General features: G+C 41.2%; 1 protein-coding gene across 4 annotated transcripts in view; it reads left to right on the forward strand.

Annotated features, from left to right (window-relative positions):
* The window catches only part of NEK10 (NIMA related kinase 10), a 100,548-nt gene continuing 85,952 nt past the window's right edge, over positions 1–14,596 (forward strand). For 3 of the 4 annotated variants that reach the window (XM_048511656.1, XM_048511651.1, XM_048511653.1), the window contains exons 1-8: positions 1–30; positions 699–795; positions 5,881–5,991; positions 6,289–6,349; positions 7,497–7,630; positions 8,814–8,912; positions 12,359–12,443; positions 14,262–14,303. In XM_048511656.1, coding sequence (XP_048367613.1) covers positions 5,918–5,991; positions 6,289–6,349; positions 7,497–7,630; positions 8,814–8,912; positions 12,359–12,443; positions 14,262–14,303 — 495 coding nt within the window. In that variant the 5' untranslated portion in view covers positions 1–30; positions 699–795; positions 5,881–5,917. The remainder of the gene's footprint in view (positions 31–698; positions 796–5,880; positions 5,992–6,288; positions 6,350–7,496; positions 7,631–8,813; positions 8,913–12,358; positions 12,444–14,261; positions 14,304–14,596) is intronic. The other variant, XM_048511652.1, reaches the window with a different exon arrangement.

The following is a 14,596-nucleotide window of genomic DNA, read 5'->3' on the forward strand; positions in this document are numbered from 1 at the left end:
CACTCATTGGTGATGGTGGAGGAAGCGGGGGTGAGTGTTTTGATTTTTGGAGAGGGGGGATCTTAAATCGGACAGTTATTTGCTGCCGGAATTCGACATGCAATTGACAGATACCGACGAGCAGCGGCCCCACCCCTTCCCTCTGCGCCAGATAAGTAGAATAGCCAAGGAGCCGTTACAGGGTGCATATTCACCTGTCGGTTTCTGTCTGGATCCCAGAACGGATAGGAAAGCTCGGTCCCCCTTGTTGTGAGCAGAGCCCCAGACCCGTTTTCAGCGACATGGCGCAACCTTGGAAGACCAAACGATGCAGTCTCTGATCATGTGCAGAACGTTTGTTTAACATACTACATTATACTATGATAACACCAGTGTGTAACTACAGCCAGTGCACAAAACTCTGGGATCACACCTATGCACATTTATTCGGAAGTATATCCTGCTTCATTCAGTGAGATGTACCCTGTTGGGTAAACATGCATTGCATAGGTTTGGGCTGCATGGCCTCCAGGTTAGAATCTGTAACTTCTGAGTTAGATTTAAAGTATGAACTTGTCCATCTCTGTGCTATACATTTGCACACATGTAACATTTTTTTCCTGAAAGTGACAATGCAGTTTTGGGCTTTATCAGTTTTTACCAACCGTATTCAGAGTAACCTCACTAGCAAAACCTGTTCTTTTTTTCCCTTTTGCTAGTGATACAAATTCTGTCTCAAGCATCTCTGCATTTCCCAGCCCTCTTCCAGAGCACTACTTCTGTTTTAACTGTTTGAAGAATATTTGGAATAAACAGGTACAATTGGATTAGTGTAGTTTTATTTTGGAGGCTATATCTGTGCATGGTGTCTGACATATTAGAAGAACTTTCCATAAAATCCTGCCATGCTTCTGTTGGAAGGCCCATAGAAGCATGAAGGCTAAGCCCTTCAACATGTTAATGCCTAGTACTGGAATTGGTTCACTGCCTCTGACTATGGAAGCTGTCTTTACTCACCATGGCTAGTGGCCGCTCAAGGATCTTTCCTCCATGAATCTGTCTATGCTCTGTTCCACAGAAAGATGGCAGTTTGGTCAGTTGAGGTGCAGTGGTTAAGAAAGTTGTATGCTTCTGCATTGGAATATGAGAATTATTCATTTGTACACATTGCCTTTGTCAAAACCATTATTTCGTGCATCATTGAACATGATACTTTGATACAAGACAGAGCATTTATGCCAAAACAAATTTTACTTTCAAATGGATGGGAGGAGCAAGGCTAAATAGGCACTAGGACCCAGGCAGAGCATTCTACAACAAAGAGAGTCTGGCATGCTTTGTTCTGTGGCAGAGGAATATATAATCTAGTATCATCTTTCTGTGGAACATAGTCCTTTTTGAAAAGCTCATGACTGTCTTACGTTTGCTGGCCATGAATTCTACAGTTTATTTTTTAAATGAGTATTATCTTAGTGAAATTTACCACCAAAACTTCATTGGATGCCCCTGATTTCTAGTATTATACTCCCTGGTCAAGCCAAACATTTCCTTTTAGGCATTCTTTTAATTAAGGGTTTTATCTTTAGTTGTTTATGGTCTGCTTCTGGTCTGTTTATGTGCTGTTTTCTGTTTTGTTTACATTGATAGTTTGTAGTGAGTTTGCACCATTGTTTTTACTATTGTATTTACTCTGTTCTAGCATAAAAATCTCCTGAATGAATAAATAAACTTGTAGGAGTGAGAGAAGTAATCTTCTGTATCAGCTTTCTCCAAATCATAACTCTTTCATGTCTCTCCCCCCACCAGTGGTCTTTCCCCCCCTAAACTGCAAATCTCCAAACACTTTAGCCTTTTTTTAAATAGAAGAGATGTTCCAACACATTGATCACCTTGGTTGTCTTCTTTTGCACATTTTCCAGCTCTGCCATGTTCTTTTGTGAGGCACGGCACTAGAACTACTATAGCACCTGTTACCCAGGATGGAGATGCAGTCTCTCAATAATGTGTACATACATATACATATACATATACATATTCATACACATACATACATATGTATATGTGTATATATATATATGTATAAGAACATAAGAACATAAGAACATAAGAACATAAGAACAAGCCAGCTGGATCAGACCAAGGTCCATCTAGTCCAGCTCTCTGCTACTCGCAGTGGCCCACCAGGTGCCTTTGGGAGCTCACATGTAGGATGTGAACGCAATGGCCTTCTGCGGCTGTTGCTCCCGATCACCTGGTCTGTTAAAGGCATTTTGCAATCTCCAGATCAAAGAGGGATCAAGATTGAGTAGCCATAAATCGACTTCTCCTCCATAAAATCTGTCCAAGCCCCTTTTAAAGCTATAAAAAGGTTAGTGGCCATGCACCACCACCCTCCTGTGGCAGCATATTCCAAACACTGCTAATCACACGTTCGCGTGAAGAAGTGTTTCCTTTTATTAGTCCTGGAATTCTTCCCCAGCATTTTCTAATGAATGTCCCTGGTTCTAGTATTGTGAGAAAGAGAGAAAAATTTCTCTCTGTCAGCATTTTCTACCTCATGGCTGCATAATTTTGTAGAGCTTCTAATCATATCCCCCCACAGCCAGCCTCCTCTCCAAACTAAAAAAAAAAGGAGTCCTCCAAAGCGGCATGCAGCCTCTCCTCATAGGGAAGGTGCTGCAGTCCCTCAATCATCCTTGTTGCCCTTCTCTGCACTTTTTCTATCTCCTCAATATCCTTTTTTGAGAATCGCGCGCTGACTCAAGAACTGGACACAGTTACTCCAAGTCGCGCGTCGCATCTTCACTGCTTTATATAAGGGCATGACAATCTTTGCAGTTTTATTATCAATTCCTTTTCTAATGATCCCCAGCATAGAGTTTGCCTTTTTCACAGCTGCCATGCATTGAGTTGACATTCCCATGCAATTTATGTTCCCATGCATTGAGTTGACATATATATGTATATGTATATATGTATATATGTATATATGTATATATGTATATGTATATGTATATGTATATATATACACACACACACACACACACACAATAATATAAGGCTATTACCATATATACACACCCAGGGGCTTAGTATGAGGCAGAGGCCTTCTGGGCAAGAATTGCAGTTTTCCCTGGGCAAAAAAAAACCTGGGTTGAGATGCCCCCATGGGCGGCCACTCCACAACGACCAAAAAATTTTTTGCACCAGGACATTGGTGCCTGCAGGGGGTGCATTTTTAGACATATCAGCACCAAAATGTCAGCATATCATCAGGAGACTGTCCTTATGCTACTCCCCAAGTTTGGTGAGGTTTGGTTCAAGGAGTCCAAAGTTATAAACTCCCAAAGGGGGTGACCCATCCCCCATTGTTTCCAATGGGAGCTAATAGGAGATGGGGGCTCCAGATGATACCCTGAAATTTTGGTGCCGATACATCCAAAAATGCACCCCCTGCAGGAACATCCTAGAAATTTGCCCAAGAATCTTTGTTCTGCATTGAGTTTTCTGCATTGCTGTCAATGGGGGTTGCAGACTGTGGGGGGCCCATTTCTGAAGGCACAGTCTCAAAACTTTCAGGGTCTCATCAGGAGACTGGCCTAATGATACCCCCCAAGTTTGGTACAGTTTGGTTCAGGGGGGGCCAAAGTTATGGACCCTCAAAACTGTAGCCCCCATCTCCTATTAGTTCCCATTGGAAACAATGGGGGATAGGGGCACCCCCTTTGGGAGTCCATAACTTTGGACTCCCTGAACCAAACCTCACCAAACTTGGGGGGTCGCATAAGGACAGTCTCCTGATGATACGCTGAAATTTTGGTGCTGCTAGCCTAAAAACTGCGCCCCCTGCAGGCCAAAAATGAAAAACCACTAAAATACCCAAAAACGAACCCAGCATTTTGATGTCCCCCCACAAGGTGATGCCCTGGGCAGCTGCCCACCTTGCCCAATGGGCATTACGCCAGTGATACACACACATATATACACTCTCTCTCTCTCTCTCTTTCACACACACACACACACTTGCATACACACACACAAACACACACATATATAGGTAATCAACATGAAAAAGATCCGGGGTTCAGAACCAAACGGCCAGCATCTGGTTCCGGGGGCAACACGTTGGGCACAGTGACAAAGACAGAAAGGTGTCAATGGCACTGGGTGATTGGCCCTTTGGGGAGGGTGTCAGGATGACCTTTGGGAAGTCCTGACCTAGGATAACCTCTTGGAGGTGTCTGGATCAATTTTTTGAGAAACAATAGAGTGCATTATAAGGTGGTCAGGAGAAGAAAGGAGTATCTGGGTTAAGACAATCACAGGAGGCAATGTCGTCAGGGGTCCTCTTGTGGCTGGAAATGAGTATCCATTCAACAGGGCTTCTGTATCGTATTGAGGACACATTCTTCTTTGGCTGTAGAGCTGAAAATGTGCTGCTGTGGCAAGCAAGCTGAGAGCGTGAGAACAGAAAGGAAAAAAAATTCCTGGAAGTGCCTTGTAGGTAGACTGGCTATTGCCAGAGAATGAACTCCCCATCTCTGCAATGCCAGCATCACCCTTTAGGCTGCCATGTGGGCAGGGATACCCGTGAATAAGTACTGCCCCCACTATGCCAGGACGGCATGGTAACACACCCTCTGAGGGAGGAGAACATTGTACCTGGAGACCATGGTATTTTTTAATCACGAGTCGAGTCACTGCTTCCTTATGCAGGTAGCTTTTTTCATTGATCCAGGCACTTGAGGTGTGGTTCTCTTCACTCTCCTCAGGTTAATACTGCATTCCAGAGAAGAGCCTTGATATTGTTGCCTACCTCCTGCTTTTTCTCCTGTTAGCCTCCTCCCATTTCCTGTTCTTCTCTTTTTATAGCCATAGCTTTCCACTTTGCCCTTGAGCTGAGCTCTGCCCTCTTCTTCTGTGTTCCTTGTTCTACACAATCACACTCCATCCTTAAAACGTCTGGGTCTAGAGAGCTGTTGTTCTTCTTTCCAGGACTGATCACTGCCCCTCCCTCAACTTTTGAGCTTTTCTGGGGTACACTGCCAAGGCTGCCCTATTGTTATCTTGACTTACCTTGCTGCTCCTGATCCCACCCTGCACACCCATTTTTTTCAGGATAAAGGACTTTCTCTAAATTTACTATCTGAGATCTTTTTACTGAAGATAGAAGATATATGATTGCTATAATTTTATTTAAATTATATTTCAGCTAATGGGCAGGTTTGTTAAGGAGCATCCTTAAGATAGGTTGGTCTCAAACATTTAAAGTATAAGGAAGAAAAATCCTGCATAGAATTGTGTTAAGAGGTGTTGAGACCCAACACCATCCTCCCATGCCACACAGCAACTAGGTTTCCGTTGGGTGATGATCCAGCTCAAAGGGAGTGCCTGGTGATTCCCTTTCACTACCATGTCTCCCTGAAAATAAGCCCTACCCCAAAAATAAGCCCTAGCATGATTTTTTGGTATTTTTGGAGGGTGCTTGAAATATAAGTCGTACTCCAAAAATAAGCCCTAGGTAGAGATTCCCCAGCATAGCCCCCGCGCTGTGCCCCTGCCACACCCACGCCCGCCCCGGAACGCCTCTGCCATGCCCCAGAACACACCCGGAATGCCTCCGCCATACCCTGAAACACCCCTGCCCGCCCCCAGAATGCCCCGGAACACCCACACCCTCTGGGGCGCAAAAAATAAGACCTACCCTGAAAATAAGACCTAACACATATTTTGCAGTAAAAATTAATATAAGGCCCTGTCTTATTTTCGGGGAAACACGGTAGCTGAGAAGTGGCTGGCTTAAGTGAATGCCCTGTGTTCATCTTCAGTTGTTGAAGATTTCTCCTGGCACAGTCCCTTCACTTGTTGACAAAACAATGACTTCAGATTTTCTCTTTAAAGGTATGATCTATTAAGCCTGATGCCTTGAAGTTATACAATGCCTGATCAACACAAGAAGGTGAAACCTACAGAAAAGCCAGCAGATAACAAGCCTCAGGGGATCAGTGCTAGGTACTATACTTTATGTTGAATGTCAGCTATGACTTGCTGGAATTTACACCAACAGCCAAACTGAATAGTTTAATCTGAAATGCTATGTGTACATGGCCGTGGTTACTCTGGTCACCAAGTTTATTCAGACCTTTTTATTTTGACTGAAACAATGGGTTGTTCAAATACAGGAGGAAAGGAGAGTCAGCTGCTGAGGCAATATCAGAAAGGTTCCTTTCCAGCGAAACAGTGTAAATTAATTTCCAGTACATGTTGATGATAGACCGTTAATGGATGCACAATTATGATTTCTCCTAGGGATTACTCTGATCTTAAAAGGCTTCTGGAACTTCTCCATGTCCAGTCAAGCAAGCAACAGGTATTCTAACAGTTATTATTTTGTATTCATAAAAATAATGTGTAATTCTCAATCTGCATGTTTGTGTCCAGTTCTGTCTGGGTAAAACATCACTTTTTAAAATGGAAGGCATAATATTCCATTCTGTTCAAATTTTTGTTTTATTTGCAGAATAATTTGTTTTGCTTAGTCATTGTCAGGGACATTTAAAAGCTGAATAACTGTATTCCTTTCCATATCTGTTTCCTGTTTTCAATAGTTTTGTAGTGAAGTGTAAAAGGTCCATTTTAATAAATATATCAATCTAGGATTAGGAAACTGTGAAGGTAAAGTTAGAATATCTTGTGTTCAGGGTCTATCTCTGTGTGTACAAAGTGCAAGAGACACAAACCACCTATAAAGCAGGTGAAGAAATTTAGGTGGTATGTTATTCACAGTGAGTTGGATATAGACTAAATTTTCTAATGGTAGAATGGAACTTTGTTGCCTTTCCAGAGGAATTACATGAGGGGTCTGCTGCTGGAAAGCGGAATCTAAAAATTGCCAGTTTAGCTGGTCTCTAATGTAGTCATCGTATCCGAAGTCTAATGATTTTTCTTGAATTGTTAAGAATCCTGTCACTGGTCAAATACTCTGTACCCTCTAAATGCTCCCGTATGGTGGCCTCTGCTGTATAATATCTCTTGACTTTTCTGGAGCAGCTGTTAAATGAAACAATTGACAAACACCAATATAGGCTGGTCTGATTTTTGTGGAGTTCTCAGCTATACCCTGGAAGTAGCTCAGCAAAACAAAGCAGACCGTTCTGCTCAGGATGCTCTCTGTATGCTCAGCCTCCATTTCAAGAATGCCTAGTCCACTTTTATGCCCCTTTTTCCTGAACATATAGAACATATCTGAGTACAGACATGGAAAAGAGACATTAGGCAGATTCTTATCTGACTCTGATGTAGAGAACTTTGACTCTCAAAAGCGTATTCCCTGAAATTCTTGTAGGGTTCTAAATTGCTGCTGGACTTACATCTAGAGTGATTGCAACTAAACACTGGTATTTTTTCCTTTATTATCTTACTTTAGGTTATCTGAGAGACCCGTAACAATCATTTACGTCACTCTGGACTGGTTAATTATACCATTTGTTTTATGTCAAATCTTTCTTGCCTTGCAGCTGCCAGCCCTTAACTTTGAAAGTGCTAAAAATAGCATGATAAAATCTGAGCAATATCCCAGCAACGCTTGTGGAGAGAGATGTAGAAGTCAATGGCAAGAATCGACTGAAGCTGTTGAGCTTGAAAACTTTAGGTACAGTGTTGAAGTTGTATTATGCGAGTGAGTGTGAACTTGATTCAAAACTCGTCCCATCCTCGTTTCACCTGCTATCAAGCATGTTATAGAATTTACGAGATTCCTAAAGGCCTTTGAATTCTAACTGTACATTTTTATTTTATTATTTCATTTGTAGTCCACCTTTTCTCATGAAAGTGAAGATGGATTATACGTTCCTGTGTTTTGTGCTATTGTCTTACATACACGAGGAAACACAGAATTTCCAAAGTGAATGTTTGCAATGACCTTTCAGGAGAGATTACCAAGGAAGCCAGTGTTTTTCAGGCAGCACATTCAACTCAGTCTAGACTTCAACAAGTCCATATTTTTCTTTCTTTCTTGGCTAGTACATGTTATGCATCCACAATCACTGGCGGACAAGATTCTGCCCTACTGAATGAAGAAGTAACATTGCTTTACTTGCTGGACTGGATAGTGAGCAAATGCAGACTTGGGTTCCCCTGTGCTCAGCAGCTGACCATTTTGGTACGCTGACACTGTTTTTGGAGAAGAGCAGGTCGTTTATGAGCCATATTCTGGGGGACATGTCCAGTTTGTTCGTGCTGTTATCCTGGCTGAGCTAAAACCAGCACTGGGTACTGGAATGTTCAGGGAAGATATATCTGCCTCTTCAAATCTCTACCCTGCCATTGACTTTATGCCTACTGATCCTAATTTTTGTTGGTTTTGTTTTTACTATTAGTAGTTTGTCACTAATTGTCCCTGCAGACTTTTGGAATTACCTATTTATTTAGGCATTGCTCCCAGTCTTTCTTGTTGAAATGGTCGGGTAGGAAGAAATGTAAAATGCTCTCCTTGAGACCCTAGAGAGCCTGCCAACCTGAGCAGGCATTACTGATCTTGATGGACCAAGGGTCTGATTCACAAGACAATTTCATGGTTTCATAGAAAGCTGCCTAGGGTGTCCATTGGCTCATAGCTCATTTTCTATGGTGTAAATCTAACTTTTGCTGCACTGAATCACACTGTTGGCTGCTCAGTAATCTCCCTGTTCATGAGACGTGGATTGGTTCCAGGTTACTGAAGTAGACATTTGACGTTTATTTTCTACGTTGCATTTCTCTGCTGCATTCTGCAATGTTATGCATAGGAGTATTTGTGCCTCTTTCCAACTCTGTCTTTGCCTTTGTTCCCTTAGTATGAATTACAAGAATGAGAGAAATTTTAGCAAACATCCTCAACACAAGTTGTTTCAGGATATCTTTGCAGCCTTGGTTAAAAACCGGCTTATTTGCAGGTATGAAACATGGGCTACCTTTAGAGATGGTAGAAAAACTTCCAGTGGAATTGGAGATGCTTATTATGAACAACTGAGTTGTAGTCATGGACATATAAGCAGTGGTGGGATTCAAATAATTTAACAGCCGGTTCCAGTGGTGGAATTCAAATAATTTAACAACTGGTTGTTTACAAGCACCATTTTAACAACCAGTTCTGCTGAAGTGGTGCTAACCTTCTGAATCCCACCACTGCACATAGGGTGCTGCTGTTACAAAATACCAAGTTGTTAAATCGAAATACTGATGGTATTTTTTAGCTTCAAAGGCTTTTAAGATAGAATGTACCTAGGGTGTCCTGCCCCAAAATTAAAATCTTGCTATTGTTCTGTACTATTCTTAGTCTAAATTTGAGAGTTTAAAGTTAAGCCTCTCTCGTTCCAGAAAAGTTGTAGTTTTGCTGTCATCTTCTGAACATGTGCTCTCCAAGATATTTGTACACATTGTCATTTAAAATACAATTCCTGTTTTGTTGATGGCATGCTTTCTGCTTCGAAAGAACCTCTTTTCCCTGCTGCATCCACAGTTGCAATATTAACTTTTTATCAGTTACTATTCAAAGGTACTTGATGACAGAACCTAATGTTTGCACTACTGTAAAGTAGCAATTCTTGTCATTTCAGTACATTATATTCTTTGGCTTTGAATGTGATGGCATCCGTATCACAAATATTTATTGTGCACATATAGTTTGGCCAAGAGATGGAATTTTTAAACTGCATTTGTTTTGATTGGGAGAAGTCTTCAGGCAATACAAAAGTAGTAAAATGGGTCTACAGCAACAGGAGAGCAATTTCCAGAGAAACCACAACAATTTCCTGGTAGAAAGCAATATTTTCAGTTGTTTTCTGTTGGTTATTATATTTTGAATGGCTTTACCCTTTAGTAGTGGTATAATTAATATGATTATCAAATGTACCTCTGAGAGATCGATAATACATTTTGAGTGGAAGCTTGGGTGGACTAGTCATCAGGTGCATGTAACTGTTCCTCATCAGGCAGGTATTGTGTGTATATAGGAGGTTATGAACAAAACAGTTGTAAACAGACATAATTATTCAATTCAAATGTGATTGAAAAAGTATAGAGACCATTCACAGTTGTAGTAATTCTTGATAACACAATTCCCTGGTTTTGTAAAGCTGATCGATGTCTGCATTGGCCAAGGAAGTCAAGTTCCTTGTTTAGTTTTTGGTGGATTTTTTTTACCTCACTTGGACCAGAGATGGGTGGTGGGTGGGAATTAGCTTGTTACATGGTTCCCAGATGGTTAATCAAGGGATCTTTTGGTTAATCAAGAGTATGTGGCGGTTGTATTCCAGAGCAGTATTCCAAGAGAAAATGTTGCAGAGATCAACTTATTAAAATAATAAAGTCTTTATTCACTAGCAGTCAATCAAAGCAAACCAGAAGGGAGGGGGAACTGCGCCCAGGGCATGAACTGCCCGTGCCCCCCCTCCTGCCCCTGCCCTGCCCACTGCAGTGCGGCGCCTGGGGCAAACCACCCCAATTGGCCATGGTGGCAGGGGCTGATGGGAATTGTAGTCCATGAACATCTGGAGAGCCGCAGGTTGCAGACCCCTGCCAAATACATACATTCACACACTATGAGAATAGGATCATGAGAGATGAGATAAGAAGAGGGAAGGATGGGGTAGACTACCTGATCCAAGGTGCACAAGTGACTTACAATTGCAAGGAGTCTGTGCAGCAGAAGTCCAAGGCAGCAGGTGTTGAGGAAAGTGAGGAGCCTGCAAAGCAGTTGCTGGAGTTTCCAGGCTGTAGGGGAACTTGGCACACTTTTCACCAACCTGGGCTGGCTAGACATGGGACCTCACTTTCTCATTGTTGGGATTGATCCAAGAAATTGAGTTTGAATTTGACTGAACATTTTGAAGGTAACTGCTGTCCACATCTGGCAGGAAGTTTAAGAGGTGACCCCTGACATTCCAAAGTGGGGCAAGCCACCAGGAGTGGTATCTAATTGTAGATCCCTACTCTAAGTGCAGTCCCTACTTCTCAGAAGATTGAACATATTGTCCCCTAGCCATTTGTATAGCAAGTTTTTGGAAGTTTTTAAATGAAATCTAAACTTGATGTAAACATTTAAAAACCTACGTTTATATTTTCAGCTCGGAAACCACATAGCACCCTATTTTTATATTTTCTTAGAAATGCTGGAGTTCAGTGGTCTTCTGGTCATGACACAGGATCTAAAGCACTATGAAAGGGTTTTTCCCCCCAAGCAGTAATCCATTCCCAGTGCCTCACAGACACAAAGGTTCAGATTTTCAGTATGCCACCCCAGGTTCCCTACATGAACCTAAGATACATCCTATATGTACACATTTACATAGGAGAAAAATCTTGTTGTTTTAGATTGCACTAACGTTGTTTTTTGGATCCTGGCCCTTAAATTAATGGTTGATGTTCTGTGTTAAGAAAGAAACACAGGACAAATATTTACCTTTTAAGTTATGAGTAAAAATGGCACTGTACTTATTATTATAGGCTTGATTCAAATGAAAAATGCTCCTTAATACTAAATGTATCTCATATGGAACAATGAACTGTACAGCAGTGTTTTGTTATCAATATTAAAAATATTAAAGCAAAACTATGCCCATAATGTTACCTGAAATCCAGATACTGATAATATTTTCTTCAAAAATGGCCAATAAATTAAGAATGAGTTTCCAATTAAAAAAAACTTCCCTACTTTCAGAATGCAATATTGGGTAGTTTGCCTCAATCTGTGGGGATATGTTATAGAGTAGACATTACATCATGGTTACAGTGAAGTGAGTGGTATTTATATTTAGTTAAATTACAGTGGCACCCTAAGCAGGTCTACCTAAAATCCTACTCAGGCTTGCTCCCAGGAAAATATTCTTAGGATTGCACACTGTGAGCCCCTTGGCTAGGTATTTAAGATCAACTCATGCAGAAACCAAGTGATAGCATTGGGGAATAGACAACTGTGGTGGGAACCTGGACAAAAGCCATTGGGTACTGATTGGCTTTTCGTCCCAAGAGATGGTTCCAAATAACTCTGTTCTGGGAGCCTACTTGTATCTGTTACAGAACAGCCTTTATTTTTATCATGTTAATTTTAGCCTTTGGCTCAATTCCCAGGATAGAGCCAGACTGTCATACTAATCAACCATATCTATTTCTAGGGGGAATGAGAGGTGAAAATATAAACACTCTGTATGTGTATATCTGTTTCCTTGATATCAATCTAAAATATTTGGATTTTAGTTAATTGTGCATTTAATTAATCAAAAGTAGATTTCCAGTATTTTCATTAAACACTGAAGCTTTTTTTAAAAAAATGTCAAACCAAGTTGCTCAGTTGAAATTAATTTGCATGGAGCTGATAATTGATTGCTTCTATCTGTTACAGGGAATGGACTAACAGAGCTTCATCCATCCATTTTCTGAGAGTTTTAATATGTATAAGATTATTAATGAGAGATTCATGCTTTCAGGTTGGTTTGCATATGGATTTCCCCCCTTGGACCATAAGACCTGAACGTAGTGTGTTAGTATTTCCAGTAGTGAACCTGTAACTTGCAATTTGAATACTAAGGTTTAAGATTGGCTGAAGTTGATGCTAAACTAGCAATTTGACACATGTCATTTATAAAATTCAGTGCAGCTGTTTGGTTTGGGTAGTTACATTCCAAACATTTTAGGACAGAACAGCTGTAAAAGCATAGAAATGCACTCTGATCTCCCACTGACTCATAGCACCTTTCCACATGTTTACTTATAGTACCATAAATGGTCATTTGTTTCACTTTTAATGGAGGAAGTCCACACAGCAGGTCTGAGATGTTTCCAAGCAATTCTTTAAAAAAAACCCTATATCACATCTCCATGTGAAACATTACATGAAACACTACAGTTTATCTGTAAACAGGATCTTGAGCTCACTTTCCAACAAATTCCACAGTGACTAATTCCCACAGAATATTTCCAAGTTGAGGTGTATAGCAGATCATTTGAAAACATCTGTCTGTGAGCAAAGAACATTCCTTTCAACATGGTCCTTTGTGACCCAGGAAAGATGAGCCCTTATGCAAGCCTGCTCATCCACTGCTCATTGATGGTTTGGGGTCTCCTAGTCATTCCCCTCCCCCTGTTGTTAAAGTTCCCTGATAGGAAGACAACATGGATTCTGAACCATGTTGCTCTAGTGCAGTGATGGCGAACCTTTGGCACTCCAGATGTTATGAACTACAATTCCCATCAGCCCTGCCAGCATGACCAATTGCCCATGCTGGCAGCGGCTGATGGGAATTGTAGTCCATAACATCTGGAGTGCCAAAGGTTCGCCACCACGGCTCTAGTGCATAGGTGTCAAATTCGCGGCCCTCCAGATGTTATGGACTACATTTCCCATTATCCCCTGCCAGCATCATGCTGGCAGGGGATGATGGGAACTGTAGTCCATAACATCTGGAGAGCCGCGAGTTTGACACCTGTGCTCTAGTGTATTTTTAACTCTTTCAACTGCCTTAAAAGTTTTCCTTTCCTAAATCACCCTCTGCTCAAAGATGCTATATGCCCAACAGAGGAAAATATACCCAAGTAGTGCTTTATTTTTTCCCATTGAAGCAGTTAGTAATTTGTAAGAATGAAATTTACAGTGCAATCCTAAACAGAGTTATACCCTTCTATGTCTGTTTAAGTCCACAGACTTAAGCATGTGTGGCTCTGTTTAGGGTGACACCATTGGATTAGGGAAATAGTTTGGGGCAAAGATAACAACTTCTTCCCCCAGTTCCAGTCCACTGTCTCCCCTTACCCTCTGTTGCATTTAACATTTAAAACAGCACCATAGAAATGAGTGTTTGCAGAGACCTGAAATAAAGCTGAAGTGAGGAAGTATAAATCCCTATTTTTCACACATTGCACCCATCAGGCAGTGGCTGAACATGATTTGCAATACTAAATCAGCATTATGATCTGTGGGATAATTGTACAATAGGTAACTGTGGGTAGAAAATAGCTACACAGTGGGTAGTAAAGTCTTTGTTCCTAGATTGCTAGGTATGACTAGGGTGTGATTGCTTGTGGAAGACACTCAAGCTTTCTATCCACAGAGTCACGCTGAACTTATCAAGACTTTAAAGTAAATATAGTTATGACCGGGCTTGATCTGTTTGTTAACTTAAAATAACTAGACCTTTTCAAGACCAGTGAACCTAGACTGGAGGGCAACTGAAGGTGAGAGGGCACTCTTAGTCTTTTAGAAGTATGGCATGCTTAACTTTTTTGGGGTTTTGTTTTTCTTTCCCTAGGAAACACTGCACAATCTGGGTGGGATTGAACATTTAGCACAGGTACAGTTTTCTGTCTTGCCACAAATCTTTTGTTGTACATTAACCTAGTTTTGTAAAGACACGAACTGGAGTTACTCTAAAACATACTAGTATTGTTTGTTTTTCAAGAGAAGGCTATATGATCCTATGTCAACATGTGATGTTTCCAAGGGGGATATAAAACAATGACAGTTGTAGGTGAACTGGATTGCAGCAGTGACTGTCCTTGTAATTTGATTAAACTCCGAGTGGCTTAGTTCAGAGAACAGGGCATCTGCTTTGGTGATGGATGGAATGAGAATGTAGATTGCAGG

Source organism: Sphaerodactylus townsendi, linkage group LG11, assembly GCF_021028975.2.
Source record: "Sphaerodactylus townsendi isolate TG3544 linkage group LG11, MPM_Stown_v2.3, whole genome shotgun sequence".
NCBI classification, from domain to species: Eukaryota; Metazoa; Chordata; class Lepidosauria; order Squamata; family Sphaerodactylidae; genus Sphaerodactylus; species Sphaerodactylus townsendi.